General features: G+C 35.6%; 1 protein-coding gene across 1 annotated transcript in view; it reads right to left on the bottom strand.

Moving 5' to 3' along the window:
* ERBB4 (erb-b2 receptor tyrosine kinase 4) overlaps positions 1–24,633 on the bottom strand; it is a 666,536-nt gene that overhangs the window by 331,713 nt on the left and 310,190 nt on the right. The window contains exon 4 of the mRNA XM_008687562.2: positions 24,321–24,455. Within this exon, the coding sequence (XP_008685784.2) occupies positions 24,321–24,455 (135 nt within the window). The remainder of the gene's footprint in view (positions 1–24,320; positions 24,456–24,633) is intronic.

Below are 24,633 nucleotides of genomic sequence, written 5' to 3'. Positions count from 1 at the left end.
AGTATGTTTTTAAAATGAGGACAGCAGAAAGAAGAGATAGGTAATAGTCTATGTAAATGGAAGAAATGTTTTGGGGCAGTGTTGCCAGTGTTATCTGAATCTGCCTATTTCCAAGTCTCAATCTGCTACATGATTCTCTTCCATTGTTTATTGCAATAATTTTGTTAAAACTATGTGAGGAAATATGCCACTTAAAAAATAAGAATCTGACATTTCCATTCAGCTTAGTGATAGCATAGTTATTCGAATTAATATTCCTACCTCCTGTCATTCTGACTCAAGAAGGTGAAATATAAAATAAAACACAATTTTAAACAAATATTTCTGTTCACTTTAGCAACCATTTTAATCTTGTAAAGTAAGTGCGGATTACTGCACATCAACATTATTTTAATTCACAGTCACCTCTACTTTGACAACTCATTATTCATCATAGAAGTTAGCAAATATGACTAAATTCATCTTTTATGCTTGTCCAGCAGAAGTTATTAAAAATGTAGCTTTTGCATTCTTTTTTTTTTTTTTTTTTTTAGGAACTAGAGTCCCTGAGCCACTTTGATATTTTTAAGAATCATAAATTCATGCTAGAAGTTTTGCTTGTTTGTGGGACTACCTGACAGCAGAGATGGGATTTAATATGTACCTCTGGACTGCTTTTTGCAGGTAATACGCCAGGACAGTTGAAGAGTTACAAAATATGAAGTCACTGGCAACCATAAAAGATTATATCCTCAAACTGCCTCTAGCTAAAGGCAATGCAGTTATACACCTGGATTCTTCTTTTAGTCCTTTTAAAAACTGGCAGTCTTGACCTCTTAAAATTTCTTTTACTGGGGAAAGAGTGAGAGAATAGTATCTTTTTCATGACCCTATAATTCAGAAAGGAGAAGTGGAACATTTATTGGAAGTCTGCAATAAATCAGTCCCTATTCTTGAATGGATAATAAAAAGATGAGTAAATAAGTGCCCTGCCCTCAAGGAGCTTTCAAGGACCAGGAAACAAGTAGAAAAATAGGCAAATAATTACGATAATCATAATATTTGCTAAAATATAGGTATGCATAAAGTGGAGAGGATGGATTTGAAAAAAACTCCATGGAGGGGCAGGCATTTCAATCAGGCCTGAACGTCCAGTTTGTCGGAAGATAAGAGGAAGGAAGTTCCAGGCTGAATGACTAACCTAAGCGATGACACAGAGGTATGGATGCACACAATTCTTTGGGGCCATAACGAATACTTCATAATCCTATGAGCTGTTTGCATAGGGACAGCATCCGGAGCGCAGGCTTACAAAGTATCTTGAAAATCTTCTAAAAAAGGTTGGAGTTTACTCTGTGCAGGTGTTACAGAGTTGGTCAAATTTTTACACACAGAAATTATGTGGTTTGGTCTGCAGGGTAGAAGAGAATTTCAGGTTATGGTTCCCAACAGTTAGTGTTGAGATTTGAGAACCTGTGCAAGGGGCTGATCTTATAGTCTAGGGTGAGTGGATGGATTCACAAGAATCCATATTTTTAAAAAGCAATCCCAGGGATTCTGATGATGAAGGTTCCGGATGACAAAGTATGTCTAAGAAATAATGGTTTGGCATAGAATTCCAAACAGCATAGACAAAATTAGAGACAGTGCTTTAACTGTAACATCTGATCAGATGCTTGGTAACCAAACTTACAGATTTAAACAGTGTAGAAATCTAGCAGTCTCTCATTTCCCAGTGTGCACTCCTTGTTTTGTGGATATATTTCCAGCAAGTTGCACCCCCCCCCGACACCCAGCAGTACTAAAACACACATTTTTTTTTCAAATTTAAATTATTATAAACTGCCCATATGACAGTAAAGTCACAATATGATTCAACCAAATCGTATGTTAGTATCATTATTTAATGATATTACTGTATGTAGAATTGTTCTTTTTTTTATCAGATGTTAATACTCTGCCTATTCTTATCTGACAGCTCTCACTGTCCTGTGTTTGTTCATCCCCACACTTTTGTTATGTAAATGACTTTACAGTTTTCTTCAAATCTCAGTTCAATCTTTCTGTCTTGCCTATGACTTGAAAGTTAAGTATTGGATGAAAGCTTTAAATTTTATACATTTGCTATTCAAAAAATGATGGGCAAGTATTTTCACTAACTAGGAAGACAAATTTAAAAAATATACATATAGGTGGAATTTCTCATCTAGCAATAAATTAAGTCAGGAGTTAGCAGTTTAAAGTATTTAGGTAATCACTGCATTGAAAAAAGTAGGTAATGTCAACATCATTAAATTTGTTTTTTTTCTACATGCGCCATCGCGTTATTCAGTCAAGCAATCTATAGCCTAAGGATTTAGAGTAGCATACATACTCATATGATGCAGACTAATTTTGAAAAGAAGTGTAAAATACATCAAGTTTAGTCTGAAACACTTGTATCCACCCACCCTCTCAGGGACTCGACTCCCCACTGGTGATCTGTAATTTCCAGAGCATACTGTATGTCCCCCCTTCCCCCCAGTACCACCTCAGATAGGATTACAGACACATGGCTAATGGATGAACCAGTTACCTGGCACACGGAATCATGAAAAAGTTTGAAGTACTGAGCCTACTTAGCAAATTTTCATTTTTCCTGAAGCCTTCTGTAAACCCAAATTAATCTAGAGGAGAAATCCTAATGGCAGAAATCTCATGTGCAAATAGAAGCTGGACAGGGTGGGGTGGGAAAACCTTTAGGAGTGCCTTTCTAAAATCCTCTTCAGTTGTAGTGGGGGCAACTGGCTACTCCATTAGCATGCCTAGTTTAGATTTGCTTCTCCATATTCAGGTAGAATGGCCAGATCCACACAAATTTCACACTCAAGAGGAAATCTGATGAGAATCTAGCTAGAACTTAAGATTGTTGATCATCACTTACACTGATAACCTTCTATGCTCATAAGTTACTGATAAATAGAAGTATTGGAATATATACGCCAAAATAAAATAGACATTAACAGACTAAAGGAATTATATTTCCCATTGAAGGGAAAGATCTGATACAATATCTATATTACTGTTTTGTAAATTCTGTACTCCTAGCACACCTCCAAAATTCTTTAGGCTACTATAACTAATAGAAAGGAACTTAGGATAATAGTAACAGGGCCCAAATGGTTTTTGGAAAAGTCATACTTCAATAATAAAAAAATGACTCAAATTATAAAGTTAAATTTTTCCTGAAAAACTATTTCATACTTGATATTATATCATATTGATACACTTAAATATTTCATATTTGATACTGTCGAGCATTTCTTCCAAATCAAGTAATTAGAAAGCATCAATTATCACTGTTTGTAGCTGTTAGCACAGAGCAGAATACAGGAATTCCACCTACTGTGGAACAGAATTAGTACTAATCAATGTCAAATATATTTCTGAACATATAAATAAGAGGTCTGAAGAAACTGGAAAACCTTACCAGGAGAATTAAAGAATAAATTAAGATGTGTCTGCTGTTCACAATCAGCAACAGTAATAATGACAGGTACATTTATGAGCACTCAAGATGAACCAGCAAGGCCACCAAGAGCATCCATGAGCATCCTTCAGAGTATATTCTACCCAGATGATACCCCCTCAGAGGTCTGCAGTGCATAACCTGTTCAGCTGTATGTGGTGGTAGTCCTTCTAGGAGTGTTTTAAGCTCTTATATATATTAACTCAGTTGATCCTCATGTGACACTAATAGGCTGACACCTTCCAAAATTTATATCTCCAGTCCAGACCATGCAGGGTACAGGCTTATACTTCTGTTTGTAAAACATTTCCAGCTGTATGATTAGCAGACATTCAAAATATTTACATGTCCAAAATTCAACCCTTGATCTTCCAGCCCCAACAAAAATTATCCTGTAAGGTAATCAATCAATCAATCAATCAATCAATCATAACAATCCTTCTTAATGTCAGTCAATCCTTCCAGAAGTTCATGCTGAAAAAGTTGAAGTCATCGTCCTCAGCTCCTCTTCTTCTCTCAGAGCTTGAATCCAAAATCATTAGCCTATCTAGTTATCACTAACTCCAAAATACATATATGTCCATTCATTTCCCACCAGCCACACCACCAAGCCACAATCATCTCCTGCTTGGAATATTGCAATGACCTCCTAACTCGTGTCCTAGCTTCTACCTTGGCTTCTTTACAATCTCTTCTCAATATATTAGTTAGAGCAATCTTCTCAGTCAGACCAGATCAAATTCCAATAACTTCCCATCTCAAAGTAAAAAAGACAAAATGCTTACAGTGGTCTTCAAGGCCCTACGGTATTTGGCATGCATCCGTAACTTTACCTCCTACTGTTTTCTTCCTGGAAGACTCCTCTGAACACTCTCATCTGCTGTTCACAGGATGTACAAGGTGCACGCTCCACTTGGGACCCTCCCATTCCCCCTCCCTGAGCCTCTCTGTCTCTGACAGCCTGCAGTCATATGCTTCACTTGCTTACCTGCTTTTCTTAGATGCCACCTCTCAGTGAGGGCTTCTCTGACCCAATCTGTTAAATATTCCAGATGGATTTGCTCAATTCTATTTCTAATACGTGTTCAAGTTAGAAATGTCGTAAAGTGCAGACGAATATAAAAATCATTTGTTTTTTGTTTCATTTTTTGAAGTATATTAATATTGTTTTTTAAATAGTGCAGTGGTCTATCTAGTTTTGTAAACTGCTATTTTCACATTGTATTTTATCCTAAACATTTTTAGGTTATATTACATTAATCCAATTGTGTGTGTGTGTGAATTTTGCTCCCATTATACAGCCATACCATAATTCAATCAATCATTTTGCTTAATGCAATATTTTGCTGGTACATGAAGAAAACATATTTTAAATGAAAATATACATTAAGAAAATATCACTAATTTCATATCATATTTTTAAGAAGATTTGTAGCTCATGGAAAGATCATTTGGATATCAGAAAGAACTCAACCACACCATTCTTTATATCTTCTGGAAAACACTGATGGGATCTGGAACACTCGGTAGATTTGCAGACAACTGGCACATGTATCAGAACATTTGACAAGGGAATTGGCTGGTCTAGATTGATGTGCTGCTCCTAGCGGTGTACCAAAGGCCTTTGTATATATCTATCATATTTGACTTTTTAATCAATGAGTTAGATAAAACAACTGAAATATGCTTACCATATTTGCTTATGAAACAAATCTGGCAGGGGGAGCAACAGCTAATACATTAGATAACCATTCAGATTTTTTAAAAGCACTTGGTAAATGAAATGATGAGCTCAAAGTAACAATATAAAATGTAAAGGATCAATGTAAATTTCTGCATTTGTGGTTCTAAATCAGTATTTCATGTAAATATCAACAGACATACACACATACAGAGTTTCTCTGGCATGAGACAGGTTAGAATTCTGGTTCTCACTCTGCTTTTGGCTGTTTCATTCTGTAGGCAGGTAAACTAACTTCTCTGACTCTGTTTTTATTATTTTGTACTTAAGTGTTTATCTCATACATGGAAATTCACACCGTGCTGCATAATGAAATATAGACATCGTTACCAAAATCATCAGCCTTGCCACATCATTTACCATTTATTGAGCACTTTCTACATTCTAAAAAGTAGACTAAGTATTTTACACTTAGTATCTCATTTAATTTGCACAACAATATTATAATGTAAATACTGTTATTTGTCTCATTTTATAGGTAAGAAAACAGAAGCATTCTTTAAGTGGAACCAGAAACTTGTCTCTTTACAGCATGTCAGCCCTTTTTATACATAGCATATTAGCTTATCACAAATTTTTGTTCTTGTACATTTTTTATTTCTAATTGGCCTTTACTTTGATTCTATTACTTGCTTATTGAGGTTCAGCAGTAGATGGGGCTAAAATCAAAGCCAATTAAATATAAACACATTTTAGTAATTAGCCTTTATAACTGTAATAGGAAATGATAGCCTGTAGTTTAGGGAAGATAAAATATTTCAAAGTATTGTGTACCTCACCAATTTAGAATATTGTCATTCAAATCTGCTCTAAGTGTTCACATAAGTTCTGGCAAAATGCAGAAAACATAAGCTTTGAAATCATTTTTATCTGCATTCATTCTCCATTTTTTACAGTTGGTAGGATCTTGGGTAAGGAACTTTACTTAAGAGCTGACTTTCCTTATTAGAAAAATATAGATGATGATACTTCTTGTATATGTTAGGGGTGATTAAGTGGAATAGCATATGTAAAATGTCTGGCATGTAATAAGCATCAATCAATGTTAGTTCCTTTTTCCCTCCCTCAAAATATTGTATATGAAAATATTAAAGAACGACAAAGAGAGACAAAGAAATGCAGACAGTCGGCAGAGGTGATATGGCAGACAAATCAAGTTATCTGGAGACAGAAGTGTTTATGCAGACAGAGTTGAAATGATCAGTAAGGTATCACAGTCAAGTAATAGGAAAGGGGGAGGGTGTAACATCATAGAAACTTTGACAGGCTTGGCAGACAGGGACAAGTGGGTTTCAGAGGTCTCTGCATGCTTTTTGCAAACTTTGAGAAGCCGCAGTCTCAGCAGGAATGCTACTAATAATCCGAATACAGTGAAAGCTCATTCTGCTACTGGGATATCACAGTCTTGTACCTTTCAGCCTAGTGTACGTGGAAGGAGGAAAAAAGGGCAGATAATATTTCAAGGTATGTCACAAAAAAGTAGAGAGAAACCCATGGTGGAACAGTATTTGGAATGCTGGAGAGGATCAGATGTCGCTGATGCTGGGGTCCCTGCCCATTCCAGGACCCTCATCTGTGAGACTGCCTGTCAGAGGTGCTAACGGCTCCCTGAGGAGTTGTAACCATCTGCGTGTTCAGTGTGTGAGTGGTGTCACATTTGAGAGGCATGATTCAGCAGCTGAAATTCAACCAAGTGAACTTTACTCCTCTCAGAGGACATTAAATGGGATCCAAAGCATTGCCGGTGGCAAGAGTTCTAAATCTTTTCTCAATTCTCACAATACTTCCAGCCTATGAAGTCTCTTCTTCACAGCCTTCCCCCTGCCCAAGGAAGCTCACCAGCTCTCCTCCGCCTTTTTCCCATCACAAAGCATTCACCATCTACTCTCTTCTGTATCACTTTATGTCATTGATTGACTTAGCCATTCTCCTTAAATACTTTTATTTCATCCAACTCTCTAGTTAAAACATTTTCTGCCCATTTTAGCATCTTAAGTGTGCATTCTAACATTCTGGGAAGACTGTGTGTGTGTGTGTGTGTGTGTGTGTGTGTGTGTGTACTTTTGGTCCAGTGGGCTGAGGAGATCAGGCTGTCAGACATGGAATGTGTGAGCAGGTATGGAAGGGAGACCATGAATATTTCCACATTTGTCATTTTTTAATCCTGTCAGAGTAGTGGTTACCTGAAAAGCGATCTACTGGTTCTATTTGACTATGAGCATAAAGAAATTCCCAGTATCTGTGTGCACAGTCTCCATAAGCAGCCTCTGCTTTCATCTGCCTTCCACTTAACAGCCTCAAGAATAGATCTCTCTCCTCTATGAATTAATAAGAAATAGGAATTATCATAGGAAAACTATAATGGATGAAATTGTTTAAAGCTTATTCAGGGAACAAACCATTTCTTCTCCACAGCTCCTGACAGTACTAAAAACACAGTAGGCATCCCAGATTGAATAACCCAGCATTTTCTTTATGAAGAGGCCAATATCTTCACACTATAGTGCTAACTCAGCTTCTTCCACCCTGAGTAAGTTTTGAAAGGTCTTATAATGTCTGTGGTTTGAGACTTTATAATTATGGCTAGGGTCATTAATCTTATAGCCTCTCTTTCTTAGTATATCTGAGATGGAGACTGAGTTTCTGTTACAGATTGCTAGCCTGTAGCACTCAGTTGGGGAGATGAGACATCACTGAGACAGATAACAAAGAAAAATGGGTAACAAATTGGGGAAGATTAGGAAGCTCCATGGCACTGTATTAAACAAACTCTTCTGATGGCTGAAGTCTCCTTCAGCCAGAAGTGTTCCTGCCATTATTTCATCCACCAAAGGAAATTAGCTCTGTGTGTGTGTGTGTGTGTGTGTGTGTGTGTGTATCCTCCAAGTCCTCACACTTAAAATAAAAACAACCACCTTAACAAATAGACACACTTCTAAAATGCCACTGCAAGCCTAAGGAATGAAATGTGATTTTAAAATTGATGGAGTTTATAAGAAAGTGACCCAAAAGGTATTACAGTAAGTAATAAGCCTAAAATGTCTTGACATAAAATGTTTTCATTAATTTTGCTTTGAAGTTCACACACAGAAGCTAAAATTCAAGAATAATGGATTTATAACATATTTTTGAAAAAAAGGATCCCATCGACAAGGTATTGCAGTGGTGTTTCTTGTCGATGTACTACTAGACAGATCTGGAAATTGAGTTATTGAAGGAAAAAAGATCAATGATTTGCAAACCATTGCATATACATCTATCATATTCTATCACAAAATGATTTAAGCCTAAATATTAACCCCACTACTTATCAATCCGCCCCAGTTTCCTGTTTTCTAAAAATAAAATGCATATATATATATACATATATATGTTGGTCTTCTGACCACCTGAAATATAAGTCCCCTAGGTAGAATCAAAGTCCTTATCAGCTAGCATCTTAAAGACTTAGTCATAGCTTAGATATAATGCATTCTTATGTAGCAGGAATTGTTCTAGGTGGATTTATTCTCGTGACAACCTTAGGAGGAAAATGTACTACAGATGAGGAAGTTGAGGCCAGAGAAGTTTAATAACTTGTCCAGGATCATATAGAGCATGACAGGTCTGAAATGGCCCTGAGATCAGACCCCAGATTCCATGTTCTTCATTAATAGAATCAAATATCTAATTTATGCGAACAGATACAAGAATATAACGGTCATGTGGGACAGAGGAGGACTGAGCACACAAAATGAATTAGAACACTCGTAGGAAGACAAACGCTATGCCAGAACAAAGCCTGGTTTCTTACAGAATTGGTGTAAATACTGATAAATTCAATGGATTTTAGGAGGTCATGAAACCATTAGGCAAGAATGTTAAATGAGATCATTCACACAGGCACTTATTCAAAATCACCTAGGGAATGACATGCATGGAGTTAAAAAAGATGACTCAGGGTCACTTGCCAGAATCTTTAATGTATGTGGGGAATGAGCAGCACTTAGCAAATGACCTCAATGTGCGGGGTGGAGGGTATGATAGGTGGATGTCAAGAACATTAAATAAATGTGTGCTTCCCCACCCACTCCCCATCCCCACAAAATTATAGGTATATTTGCTTATAAATGATGATGGGAAGCCAAGAGAAGGCTTATCACAGTTACCAGCTTTAGGCTACAATACAGAATAAGAGGTGTCTTCATAGGAGGAGCAGTTCTTAATTATAAATACTAAAACAATTAACAACTAATATTTATTGAGCGTAATACTGTTACGCTCTTTTTTTTTTTAAACATTTTCATCTATTATCCTGATTCATTGTCAGGTGAGAAAAATGAAGGATACAGGGAATAAATTAGACAGAAGAAACTTTTGGGGTCAAGATTCAAACTCATACAAAACCCAGATCCTGAGCTCAGTCACTAGACTACCTTTTTGAAGCAAAGAAGCGTAAGGGTAATTGTGCAAAGATAAAGATGCAGGAAGTTTTGCCCTGCAATTCGGTCAGGTCAAAGGTTTTGGTAGGGAGGGAAAGAAGAGGGGAGAGGAAGAACATGGTATCTCCTTTTTCTCTCTCTATGACTGCCCATTTACATATTCTTAGAGTAACATATATTTACACTTACTGTAAATTAATTCAATATTCGTGAAACAATGTTTTGGGGATTTTCCCCCCTCAGATAAAAGGTTTGTGTTCGCTGTATGGATTAACAGAAATGATCTATTTCACGAGAATGTTGCAAAAGTGCATGATATTAATTTACCTTTTTCTTTTTAAGATTTTATTTATTTATTTGAGAGAGAGAGAGAGAACGAGCAGTGGGAAAGAGCAGAAGGAGAGAGAGAGAGAGAGAGAGAAGCAGACTTCTCACAGGGCTTGATCCCAGGACCTGGAGATCATGACCTGAGCTGAAGGAAGATGTTTAGTCGATGGAGCCACCATGGTGCCCCTTAATTTACCTTTTTCTACTGAATCAAACCAAGCAGATCTCTGTCAATTATACAACTACAAGGACCCTTAGGTATTTGTTTATTCCACTAGAAATGCAATAAAATATTTGACATTTAAAATTATTCAACTAATGAAATTGAGAAAGAGGTAATTGGTTATTCAGAAATCTTTCATTTTAAAAAAACTTTTAGTTTTATCATTGACTTTTTTTCTAGGAAAGCAAATTTCTTTTTTCTGAAAAATATTTTTTTGCATGTGGTACTAGTAATAGTTAACTACTAAAAAGTAACTAGTAACTTCGGCAAATAGGTAACTAGTTTGATGACGTATTCTACTTCTTGACTACAGAGCTGGAATCGATCCTATAGAAAATAATTTTGAAAAAAAGTCTAGATGAAAATTTTTGTTTAATAAGGTATGAAGAGGTAGGAGAATTAAGTGTCTGGGACATCTAATTTTGAGATGACATTAACTTTGTGCATTTTTAAATCAAGCTTTAAAATATATATTTCTCCTATACTTAGAGAACTTGAAGAGAAATGTCACTGCATAATTTCCTTTCCTTTTTTTTCTTCCCTGCTTAGAAAGAGCACCTACAATTGCCAAAAGAGTCACCTCTAAATAGAACATAATTTGTTCTTGCAAGGCAGCAATGAATTAAATAAAAGTTGCATACAGCTGCTTGCAATAATCTGGACTTGAAAGATTGGGAAGTGGGTTAGCAGCTTGATCTCCTTATTCATCTTGCCCCAGCTCCCTGTGGAGATGCCACTCCCCTGCTCCAACTCTCCAGTGTAACCACCTCCTCTCCAAACTTTGAAATAAAAGTGGCTTCAAGAGAGGACACCAATAGGAGGGGAAGGACATCGGTAAAACTTCTTTGCAAATGTTATGGAAAAGGAAATTTGAATAGACAATGTTCAGTACTTGTAAACATCTTCCTTTCACTTCCTAGCTTTCTCTAAGTGACGACAAACTAGTGAAGAAACAGAAAAATAATAACCTCTTTAAATTTTACTTAATTGTACAACTGAGTTCCACAAAACCACTTTCATTAGTAAAACGGGAATAAATATGTGAATGGTAATAAAATCTATGAATTAGCGTTGCAGAACAGGATGCAGACACATACATACTCACTCTTAACCCATGACAGAGTAAACAAATCAGAGAAAAATAGAAGAGGGCAACGTGGAATGGATTCAGCATAATTCTCATTAATTTTTACATAGTTTCTTTAAAAAATACTATATGTTGGCTAATTGAATTTAAATAAAAAAGAAGAAGAAAAAAAAAAGAAAAAGAACACCAAATATAAAATCAGGGTTTTATGTTTAAAAAATCATCTACGGAATTATTTCACTCATATGTGGAATTTAAGAAACAAACAAACAAAAAACAGCAAAGGTAAAGAAGACAGAGGCAAACCAAGAAAAAGACTCTTAACTACAGAGAACAAACTGAGGGTTCCTAGAGGGCTGGTGGTTGGGGGATGGGTGAAATAGGTGATGGGGATTAAGGATCGTTCTTGTTGTGATGAGTGCTGGGTGACATATAGAAGTGTTAAATTACTAGATTGTACACCTGAAACTAATGTAACACTCTGTTAACTAACTGGAATTAAAATTTAAAAAAAATCAACTATGGAATATTCTGTAAATCTCTTTTACATTAATCAGGTACTTGTTATTTGAATCAATGAGTTTCTTCCTTTGTGAAAATTTAAGTCTGTTTTTATCAACCAAGCATTTCATCCCTTACAGCTAATTCTTCCAGGCTTAGAATTATTTGCACATCTTCATACAGCAGGATGACTTAAAACTTTATATAAGGGTGCATTTTTTTTTAATTGCAGAAAAATATACAACAGAATGAAAACAGCATGGAAGATCATTAGATGTCTCTTACTGATAATTCACATTAATGCTCCTCATTTTATATTTTTAACTTTATTTTTTCATTGTGGAAAAATAAACATAACACAAAATTTACCATCTTAACCATTTTTAAGTGTACAGTTCAGTAGTATTAAACATATCCACGTTGTTTTGCAACAATCAACACCATCTATTCACATAACGCTTTTCATCTTCTAAAACAATTCACTCATGAAACAAAATCTCCTCATTCTCCCCTCCCTCCAGCCCATGCAAACCACTACTATGTTTTCTGTCTTTATAATTTTGAGTTTTCTAAGTATTGCATATTAGTGGAATCATATAGTATTTGTTCTTTTATGACTGGCTTATTTTACTTAGTGTAATGTCCTCAAAGTTCATCTACGTTGTAGCATATGCCAGGATTTCCTTCCTTTTTAAGTCAGAATAATATTCCACTGCATGTATATACAATATTTTGCTTATCCATTTGTCCATCCATGGACATCTGGAAAACATTTGTTTTGATTAGATTCACATGGACTAGATTTTCTGTGATTGTCATCCAATATAAACAGAGTGTGTAGCTCTTACTACTTCTTTTCCCCAATAGGAAAGATGCTTTTCGGTGACAACAATCTCCAATTTCCAAAACTTATCATTTCATATGACTCTTTCAAAGAAAATCTGATTATTCTGATTACTTGGCCTTTTTCCATTCTGTCTGAACAGTATGAAAACTTTCTTCATAATATCAGCAATTTTTATTTAAGTAATGATAAATATTTCTGATGAAAATTCCTGTAGTGAAAAGGCTCCTTAAAATTTATTTTAAAATAAGTTTCAGAGAAACAAGAAAATCAGAAAGCTGTCCCTAACTGGACAATTGGATCCCAGTGACCTGCTATTTCATGAAATTTTAATCTCTTCAATCATTCACTAGAAGACATAGAGTTCTGATTACTAGAAATTCTAAGATGCCAAGTCTCTGATCGACCCTAAATGGGGCTCTTAATATCTGTTTTACATTATTTCTATAAGAATTAGATATAGGATTTCTTTTAAGTGCCTGAGATCCATCAGGCCGAGAAGGTCATGGGTGCTTAAAGCAAATTACTGTTGCGATTAGTGACAAAAATTTCACATAATAATGGAGAGCTACATATTCTCTACAAGGGGATCATATATTTGTCAGTTGGCTCATTTGCAGCAAGCTCATACATTCTAGGCCAATTTTGAATTTGCACGTGATCTGAAATGTATTCATCAAAATATCCTCTTCTAATCCATATTTTACTAGTATAGAAATCCTATACCAAGCCAGTGCTACTTATACCCGTGCTTAGATTCAATTGGAGAATTTTGAAGATAGGTAGATTCCCATCCTTAAACCAGACTTACTTAGAATCTCTGGAAGTAGATTTTGATGCATGTCCAACTTTGGAAACTATTATAATCTACTTATCTCTCTCTCTCTCTGTTTTTTTTTAAGATTTTATTTATTTATTTGTCAGAGAGTGAGAGCACCCAGAAGCAGGGGGAGCAGCAGGCAGAGGGAGAGGAAGAAGCAGGTTCCCGCTGAGCAAAGAGCCTGAAGTAGGACTCAATCCCACAACCCTGGCACACAGTTAACCGATGGAGCTACCCAGGCGCCCCTAATCTACTTATCTCTGGACATAAAGAACTTTGTCCTTTTGCAATGCTACACAATATCTCTGCTGTCACTCTACATGATAATGATTTTTCTTCCAACAAGCTATAGTTACATTTATTTGATGGTAGAAAATTGACCATCTTAAGAGTTAGAGCTGTATGCTTATAGGGTATGGAGAGGTTAATCTTTGAGGTAGAAACTAAGTTTACTCCTAGAAGAACCATTTCATTAAGCCCTTTAGTCAAATAAAGGTAACATCTATCCAACATTCTTCAGGAAATCTTTAGTGCAAGAAGTTAACATGAATGCAGAAGTTAAGTATACTGTTTAATAATTTGAATGAAAAATGTTAGCAGAATATGACCCTGGAGGGGCAGATATTTTCCCTCCATAAATTTTGAGGTAAACTGTCTTGTTCTTAAATAGGTTGTTCTTTAGTGAGCTGTGCGTGTACATGTGTGTTTTATTTGGCATTTGCCTGCAGGAGACAAGAGTCCACAATCAGTTCATACCATGCATGATGTATAGGCTTAATTTTCTCTGCATTGTTATAGAGAGAAATGATGAACAGTGGACTGGGCTTAGCCCAGCATTTACTTCTACAGGATTGTTGACGTTCACACATGGTGGTAGTGTATACAGCAGACTGTCAGATTTTCTAGAATTTTCAGATCTGGTTGTTGACTATAGCCATCACTAAATATTAAATTGCATAAACCCACAATTAAATGTTATTAAGACAAAGGTAATATATACTCAAAATTCATTATTTTCGGATTAGTTTACAATTTTAACTATTATTTATATGATCGAGTTTATTTACATCTGCTGAATCTGTATGGCGGGAATGCTACATAATGGTGTGCTAAGTGGGCATCTCTTCCAAAACCCAGACTGATTGCTTAAAAGGGAGAATGTTAAGAATGTTTATACCACGGAAATTAGCATCTCCTCAAATTGGGGTGTTTCCCCTCTATGTATCGAAAAGTTGTTATTAAACATATTACTCCACTGGCATGGTATGATTTTAGACTGAAGAAACACTGCTTTTGGGAAATGCACTATTAAAACTTTTCTAGGGAAGGCACGCTATGCATATTTTCTGTCTGAAGTGGGCATTTCCTTATGCAACAGAAGATGAAATGAACCTCTGGCCGGAGAAGGAACAAAAAGCCCAGGGGAACGCAAGGAAATCCACCCTAAAGTTTTGGAAATGGTCCGAGGGTCCTAGTAGGGAGGAATATCCTCACTTCATAACCAGGAACACAGAAGTCAAGTCTGGGCTTTCCTGCTCCTCTTTCCCCCTAAAGAGCCATATAATAATAATTATTAATATCAGCAAAATCATATTAATAACTTGTCTCATTTATGCTCTGAGGAAACTGGGGACACAGTGGGTCTTAAGAGCAGCTGAGAGAGTCCCTGGCACGGTTGTGAGGGTACTGGAATCATTGGAGGCAGAGGCTGCAGTTGGCAGTAAGAGGATAAGGCCAGAGTGGAGAGACTATGGAATTTATTCCAGATTTTAGGTGGTTTATATATAAAAGTAAAGTAGAAACTAATTTATAATCATAAACTCTTAAGACCAATGTGTGTATATGTGTGTGTGTACACATTTATATAAAATATTTACTTTATGCATGTATTTATTATGTACACACACACATATATATTTGCAATAAAATAAAATAGCACATGCAATGTGTAATAAATATAAGGACTGGGATGAACTAAGAAAGGTCTATTATAAGAGAATTCTTTTGTTTTGCCACCTGGGGTTGAGGTACTGTTAAAGAATATTCTGTCATTTTCTAAAAAGCAAAAATCATATTTCATTAATTATATATATAATATTTGATTAAAACGTTGATTTGAGAGGAAGCTATTGCATATGATGAAAATAAAGATCTGCCATGAAAAATTTATTCAAAAAGTAAAACAATGCACTTTTATCCTTAGAAGCTAAGGGACAAAAAAACAAAACAACAACAACAAACAAGCCTGCAGATACACTATGCTTCCATCTTGTAATGAATATTCTTAAATATCAGTTTATCCTGGAGTGAATTTCAGTCAACTTGGAAATCCTCTTCTTATAAATGTAGCAATAAAGGCCTTCTCCAATATGGATCATTTTCAAGTCTTTACTCCTTCAGTAACAGTATTAAATAACAGAGTTGCCATTTGCTCTTATATTTTAAATACATTCCTTTTTTTTTTTTTAAAGATTTTATTTATTTATTTATTTCACAGAGAAAGAGAGAGAGCCAGCGAGAGAGGGAACACAAGCAGGGTGAGTGGGAGAGGAAGAAGCAGTCTTCCAGTGGAGGAGCCTGATGTGGGGCTCGATCCCACAACGCCAGGATCACGCCCTAAGCCGAAGGCAGACGCTTAATGACTGAGCCACCCAGGTGCCCCTTAAATACATTCATAAGTTCTTTAGTTTTGTTTGCTAATATTTTGTTTATAATAATTGCATCTAAATTGATAAGTGATCTTTAGTTCTTCTGTTTTTTTGTTTTATTAGATTGGATTCATGAAGAATGTATTTTCTAAATTATTTCAACCTATCTTTTGGCTTTATATATATTCATTCATCTTTTCTGTTTTTCACATTTTTCTATTCCCATAATTAAAACTTACATTTGTAAAAAATCTTTTAAAACAGTGGGCATGACTTGATTCTGTATATGCACTTATATAAAAATGGATTTGTGCATATATAATATACGGAAACTGACGCCATATTGAAATGCACTGTGGGGTAAACTTTCCTGTTACTTTTGTTTTTAACTCTAACTACAAAATGCCCAACTTAAAAGTGCATCTATTTTATGTAAAGATTTTAAAACTGAAGGAGTAACAAAAGTTGATGGACTAAGAACATCAGATTTAATTCTACTCTGAGATTTAATTATTTTCTAGTTCAAGAAAATTACCTATGTGGGACAAAACATGCAATATTAGTTAGGAGTGGGCAATTATTAGGATAGATGGGAGTCATTAAAAGAAAAATATAAATGTTTTACTAATGGTATAAATGCAGGCAGAACATCTGGCTTAAATAAATGGTTAGTACTGGAATTATGTTTGTGAATATAATGCTTTTATGAATTTGCCAATTCCCACACATTTCCACTTCTGTCATCAGGTGGTACAGGTATCCCACACTTCCCAGAAGTTCACATTTGTGAAGACCTACATTAGTACCTGTTCGTTATCTGAAAGAAATGGAAGAGGATTTTCACTTTCACACACGTACACACAAAGGCCATTACTGTACTAACGTTGGTCTTTTGTAAAAGCAAAGTGACAGAATATAAATTTTTGGAAAGCTGGGAGACACTCCTTGTTTTAGGCTATTTTGGTTTGAAAGGTTTCATAGGAACTTTCTACTTTTTGGGTAGTGGGGGAAACCCATATTCGGTTTTAGAGAGCAACTGAGAATGAGTGGGGCATCTGGTGTAAGCTGAAGAAAAGACTGCAGGAGCATCCTTTCAGTGCTCCAGTGAGCTTAAGCTACAAAATACTATCCTCTGCTTAAACACATGGGAAACAGCAACAAAATACAATGTTAACTAATTAACGTATAATAAAAATATAACTCACATATTATAAAATTATTTCTGTCCACATACGGCTAATGACTATGGAAAAACAAATCAGAATTGGAAGTCACTTTATTCCTTTACCATAAGAAATCACTGAGATTTTGACACATATGAACTTATTTATTCCTCATAATATGCCCCATGTAGTTGGTAATTTTAGCTTCTGGCCAAAAGTCTATGTGTGATCTTTCAAGCTTGACCGCAGGCAACTAAAAAGGCTTTACCCCAGCAGGTCCCGCAACGGAAAGCTATCCAACCCACACCAGACTTGGTGCGCAGCCAATGCACTGGGGTCTCTGAGTCGGGGGAGATCTCAGGGCTCCCTAACATGCCATGCTCTTAAGCTTAGTTCCATTACTACATCAGTTTCCTCCATTCATCAAATGCCTTTGACAGAGGCCCTCCTCAGGTGCCTGTGCTGGGAAGGACAGGTGTGGGAGGGAACACTTAAAAGACACTTTTTTCTCTACTCTGACTCAATACTCAGAACTTTTCCACTCTTAGCCCTTTTTCCTCTCCCTCCAACCTGTGCTCTGGCTCCTAGATCTATTAAATTTCAGAGGCCTTTCTTTGGGGCTCCCTCAGCAGTGAGACAATTCCCCATGTGTGAGTCAATCTGCTCCGCCTGACCTCTCCTGGAGCTGTTCTGTGGGGGAAAATGGATAGTGGGGGGGTTGGTGATTTCTCCAGTTCAGCTTCTTATACTATTAGAATAGGTGATTGAAAGCTTGACTGGTACCTTTTTATTGGTTCTTTGTCTTAAAACCTTCAAACCTAAGAGCTCAGCTCAGCTCTGCTCTTGATACTCTCCTTTTATAGATGCAGAAACCAGAGGTACGGAGAGCTTAAGTGACTTGTCCAAGGTCAACTAGTTAATAGGAGGCAGTGCAAGGTTTCAAACAAGCCAGCTTGACACCGTTCTCTTAATTACACAATCTTCTTCTTGGCAAATATTATTGTCTATTTTTCTATATTTATGTTCTGATGTATTACCATTTGCTTAATTTTTCAAAGGCAACTAATTTTCATCATTTTGACATTCTTGTGGTGATGGGAGTTACTAGAAGTACTCCAAGTACAAGTGAAACATCATTTACTTTATGATTTTTTTTTCACTCTGAATAGTAGTTTATTGAATAAGCCCTATTGATAAACCTATCCAAGAATGTTAGAATGTTAGGTAAATCTTGCTAGGGATTTGTATGATAAAAAGGACACTCATCTCTCTCTTATCTTGCTAAAGTTTAGATTGAGATACCTCAAGTATTTTGGAAAATACAATTTGGTTATAATTATTCCTAAATCATATATTTTTAAAAGAGTAGTATCATTTTAAAATTTCTTTTCTAGACATGCCAAACCTTTTCTTCATTATTCCAATTACAGTCCAAAGGTTATGTCAATAAAAAGCCAGGATGCTCTTGAAAAGATTTTGCTTTTTTTGCATTAAGAATTAGTATTGTAGGGGCGCCTGGGTGGCTCAGTCGGTTAAGCGTCTGTCTTCAGCTTAGGTCATGATCTCAGGGTCCTGGGATGGAGGTGCAGGTCAGGCTCCCTGCTCAGTGGAGAGCCTGCTTCTCCCTCTCCCTCTGCCTGCTGCTCTGCCTACTTGTGCTCTCTGTCAAATAAATAAATAAAATCTTTTAAAAAAATAATTAATATTGTATAAAAAGACAAGACTGTGTTAAGAAATACTCTGCAAAATATCACTTAAGAATTAAATATTCTTAAATTCTTTGTCAAAATTGTAAGATTTGTAGATTTACAAGTACTACAGCTGTAGTACAAATTAGTCTCTTTACAATAAAGGAAAAGCTGGCATATATACTTGAAATATAAATAGAACATAAATACAAATAGTATAACTTATAATTATATAGTTATAAATTAAATTAGGCACATAGATGTAGGGTGTTGTTTTTTTTTTTACCTGAAGAAGATATAAAATGAATAAGCTGTCTGTCTTTTACATATAAATGATGGATAGAAGAAAGTATTACTTAGATTCATCTGATTTTCTTATTTACGAACTGATCTATTTCATTTGTCTATTTATTCAGTATAAAACTTTTATCCATCCATTATGTGTTAAAACAGGACAAAATGATGACCTGGGCCTTGTCTTCAAGGACTTTCATTTTAGAGTGAGACAGACTGCCAGATTTCAGCACTGCTCTTTATGGGGTTATGAGAGAAAAGTTAACTAACGTGGCTTATAGAAGAGAACACTTCTTAGAAGAGATAACAATTGACGAGTGTCTTAAAGTATGAAAAAATTTAGTCTGGCAAACAGAAAAGGAAAGGGAGTACAGACAAATAAATTATAAGAACTCATTTCATTGAGAAGAGAAATAAGCAGGAATCTGCTAAAAACTCCAAGCCGTTGGTTTTGTTAAGAACTGACCCCATATTAGTCAGTTGAAGTGACAGGGTTTTTAGACAGGGTCATGGTTAGATATCCATTAAACAGAGCTCCTGGTGGCACTTTGTCAGGTGGATTTATCAGGACTGAAGGCAAGGTGAGTAGTTAAACACGGAGGCTCTTAACCAGGAGGCCTGGGGCCCCTAAAGGGCTTATGGGTATAATTTAGGAGGTACTTGAACTTGAATGAAGAATTGTTACATTATTATTCACATTAATCTCTTATTAAATATAGGATATTCATCAATTATGAAGATAAGTGTACCAGCTACACTGTAATGAATAGAAACTATAGATGTATTCATACTGCATTCCAGTTCTTACAGGTATCATAGAAATGTTTTTCTTTCCTTCTTTCTTCCCTTCCTTCTTTCCTTCCTTCCTTCCTTCCTTCCTTCCTTCCTTCCTTCCTTCCTTCCTCCTTCTCTCTTTCTTTCTTCTTGCAGTAAAAACACACAACATAAAATCTGCTGTTATGACCTTTTTTTTTTTTTTTTTTTTTTTATTCAACAGAGATAGAGACAGTCAGCGAGAGAGGGAACACAAGCAGGGGGAGTGGGAGAGGAAGAAGCAGGCTCATAGCGGAGGAGCCTGATGTGGGGCTTGAGCCTGATGTGGGGCTTGAGCCTGATGTGGGGCTCCATCCCATAACGCCGGGACCACGCCCTGAGCCGAAGGCAGACGCTTAACCGCTGTGCCACCCAGGCGCCCCTGTCATGACCTTTTTTAAAAAAGATTTATTTACCTATTTATTTGAAAGAGAGAGACAGAGAGAGAGCATGCGCGAGAGTGGAGGGAGGGGCAGAGGGAGAATATCTTCAAGGAGACTACCCGCTGATAGGGGAGCCCAACTTGGGGCTCAGTCTCAGGACCCACGAGATCACGAACTGAGCCAAACACCAAGAGTGGAATGCTTAACTGACTGAGCCACTCAGGCGCCCGTCATAATCATTTTTAAGTGTATAGCTTAGTAGTGTTAAGTATGTTTACACTGATGTGGAATAGATCTACAAAACTTTTTCATCTTGCAAAACTGAAACTCTGTACTCATTAAACAGAAATTCCTGATTTCCCAATTTCCCCAGCCTCTGATAAACACCATTCTTCTTTTGGTTTCTATGAATTTGACTACTTTAGATACCTCATATAAGTAGACATACAGTCTTTTTGTGACTGGCTTACTTTGCTTAGCAAAATGTCATCAAAGTTCATCCATGTTGTAACATGACATAATTTCCTTCCCTTTTTAAGGCCGAATAATGTACCATGTGTATCTACCACATTTTGTTCATGCATTCCTTCATCAACGAACATTTGGGATGTTCCCCCTTCTTGGCTATTATAAATATGCTACTATAAATACAGGTGTGCAAATAATGCTTTGAGACTCTGCTTTCAATTCTTTTGGATATATACCATGAAGTGGAGCTGGTGGATAATATGGTAGTTCTATTTTTAATTTTTGATGAATCACCATACTATTTTCCATAGCTATTTTACAACTTTAAAATCTTACAATCTTGCACAGAGGTTTCAAATTCTTCATATCTTCACCAACACTTGTCATTTTCTATTATTCTGATAATAGTTATTCTAACAGGCATAAGGTGATATCTCATGGCTTGGATTTAGATTTCAAATCAAAGCAATATTGAGTGTTTTTTCATTTGGTTGTTGGCCATTTGCATATCACCTTTTAAAAAATGCCATTTGAAGTCCATGTCCATTTCTGAATTAGGTTGATTTTGTTGCTGAGTTGTAAAAGTCCTTTATGTAGCCTGAATATTAATCCCTTATGAGATATATAACTTGTAAATTTTTCTCCCATTCTGTAAGTTGTCTTTTCACTTTCTTGATCATGTCCTTTGATGCACAGAAGTTTTTAAGTTTGATGTAGCCCCATTTTTCTATGTTTGCTTTTGTTGTCTTTGCATTTGGTGGCAGCTCCAAGAATTATTACCAAATCCAATGTCATGAAGCTTGTCTTCCATGTTTTCTTCTAGCAGTTTCATAGTTTATGGTTTTATGTTTAGGTCTTTAAATCATTTTGAGTTAACTTCTTAGATTTAGGGTAAGGTAAAACTCGAAGTTCAATCTTGTACATGTGAAATCCAATTTTCCCAACACCATTTATTAAAGTGACTGTCCTTTTTAAAATAATATTTAGGCCTATCACTGCTACAAAACTACATTGCCTATTAATCCTACTATTAGAATTATTTTTAATTTAACATACTAATAAGCATATTACCATATCACATAATTATTTTTAAGTATGTTGATAAATGTATTTGAGTATAATTTATTTTTCTTGTAATCATTTACAATTTATTTTATGAATTTATTGATTTTTATGTATTTATGATATAAAATATTTATTTTGTGCCTATTTATTAATTTTAAATTATTATAAGAAGGAAGCTATTGGTTTCACCAGACTGCACAGGGGTTGGGGCCTCAAAAATTATTAAGAATTCAGAGATTATTTCAATAACTCAGACAATGGTTGGAGCCTTGAACTACAGCCATGGCAATAAGAAATACGTAAAATCAAGAAAAAGGCTAATTCAGTATGATTTAATGATTAAATAAATGCCACAAAGCAAGGAGAAGGTGAAATCTATAATGACCACCAGATATTAACTTGGGTGACTGATTGTTTGGTGGTATGTAATTCTGGGAGTCATCAGTTTAGAAGAAGTTGCATTTAAAACCATGAGAGAAGGGGTGCCTGAGTGGTTCAGTTGGTTAAGGGTATAGATCTTGATTTCAGCTCAGGTATTGATCTCAGGATCATGAGTTCAAGCCCTGCACTGGGCTTCATGTTGGGCATGGTATTTAAAACCATGAAAATACCTGTCATCACCCATGGAGAAAAGGTAGAGGAAAAAATTCAATCAGGGTGAAACCAATATTCAAAGACCAGCCAATTCACTTATTTTCAGCTATGGTGTCATATAATATATTTAATGTGTCAGCAAACAGAACTAGTATGTTAAGACTAAAACTTCAATAAGCAATTGGTGGTTAATTTGTAAAGGACCAAGAGTAGAGGACTCTACTCTGCATTTATAATTTTTGCACCTGCAATTATTTGCATGCAAAACAAATGCAGCTACAGTTGCCTAATTATAGGCACAACCATCCAAAATTGCCCACAAATAACAGCACAAAGAGATGCCATCTGTGAAAGTGCAGCAACCCCCCCAGACCTTTCCTGTTTCACATCCTGTATGGCTTCCCTTTGACTTTGTCTTGGGCTTCATTCTTGCATGATCTCATTCATGCATTATAGGCTGGTCACTCTAATAAGCTAAGTCAGTAGGCCTTTCCTCTTATGCAACCACTATAACCCCCCCCCCCCAAATATAAAATGTACCATAGTATGGGCAGACTGAAAATGGAAGCCATTTCTGAAGCACATCATTTGTCTTGTTAGTGTGAACAGATTCTATTTTTTATTCACATGTAATTTTACAAGGTAGGCAACTTGAACGCTGTAAAGACGAAATCTCATACAAATTTCTGCTCAAAGGTGACAAGAAAATTATGTTACTCTACTTTAAAAAAATTAGCCATTTATTAAAAACACAGCTGTCAGTTTGGATCAAATATATTCATATTTCCCCATTATATTATTAGGACCATCATGAAATTTAATAATTGTCCCTAGGAGTTTGATTTCCTACAAAAGTGTCATAACACAATCAGTACTATTGCAAATAATTATTGAACTGTGTGAAGATAGTTACGATTTAAGGTGGGAAATATATAATAGAAGAGAAATATAAAACCCAGGTTAACACTTGATAAGGATTCTGTTCTCATACAAATGTCAGTAGTAATAAATGTGGGGACCACATAGCCTGCGTTATGAAAATGAAACAGGTCCCAGGCAGAATAATTTTCTAAGATTTTAATGATATAGTTCAAATATTACTTGCTTATCATTTAATCATATTACACACTCTGAATCTGATAAATCCTCTGCAATAGAAACAATATACTTTAAGAATAAGAAATTGGGTAGTTTATTAGGCTAATGACTAAAATTAGAATGCAACATATATCTCTTCTACGAATTCTCCGTTCTACTTATAGTGTTTGGAATTGTCATCAAGTATTACCGTGAAGGTTTTGGGGGCAAATGGAGGTTTAGGAGTTTTAAAATGTTCATCAGTTGTTTTTTTTTTTTAATATTAAATTTTTTTGTCCCACCACATTTTTCTCAGTGGTGCATGGGTCACAAAGAATTGAAGTGGTACTTAGACACCAGCTTTAAGTTTATGGACAATGGGGCACATGTTTCAACATTTAGACACTGGAATGCTTAGACGTTAGAAATATAGTAAAGTATTTAGATTTAGAAAAAGAAGTCATGACAAGAAAAAGAGAATTTATAAAAGGGAAGTTATCATTTCAAAAGGAGAGCTAATTAGAAGTAAAAGATTGTTCTGTTATATATAACTGAACATTTCAATGGATGCAATCAAAATTCAAAATATTATTAGTGGCACGATAAACAGAAGCAGTTTGTTTTCACAAGAAGTAGGAGAACATTTTGAGACATTAAAAAAGATAACGTTACTCACATCCTGAGCTACCATTTGTTGACACCAGAGTCAAGTTGGAAGGCCATGGATTCCGAACAATATCTTGCCAATGAATTGTGTCTGTGTAACAAAGAAATTTGTTCTGGTCTACGTACACTCCACCATTAAGGATTTCTGTATTAAAACAAACAAACAAACAGGGATTTCTTGTCAAACTTTTCATTGATGAAAAGTAGTCAATAAAAATGATTTATTCTTAAAGTATTTTCAATGTTAAATTAGAATTACATTGCTAATAGCAGGACATCTTTTAAAATATCACTTACTGAGTCATATAAATTGATTGCAGAAA

The sequence above is a fragment of the Ursus maritimus genome, unplaced genomic scaffold (assembly GCF_017311325.1).
Source record: "Ursus maritimus isolate PB19 unplaced genomic scaffold, ASM1731132v1 scaffold_1, whole genome shotgun sequence".
Lineage (NCBI taxonomy): Eukaryota > Metazoa > Chordata > Mammalia > Carnivora > Ursidae > Ursus > Ursus maritimus.
This window is presented reverse-complemented; position numbering and strand designations above follow the sequence as displayed.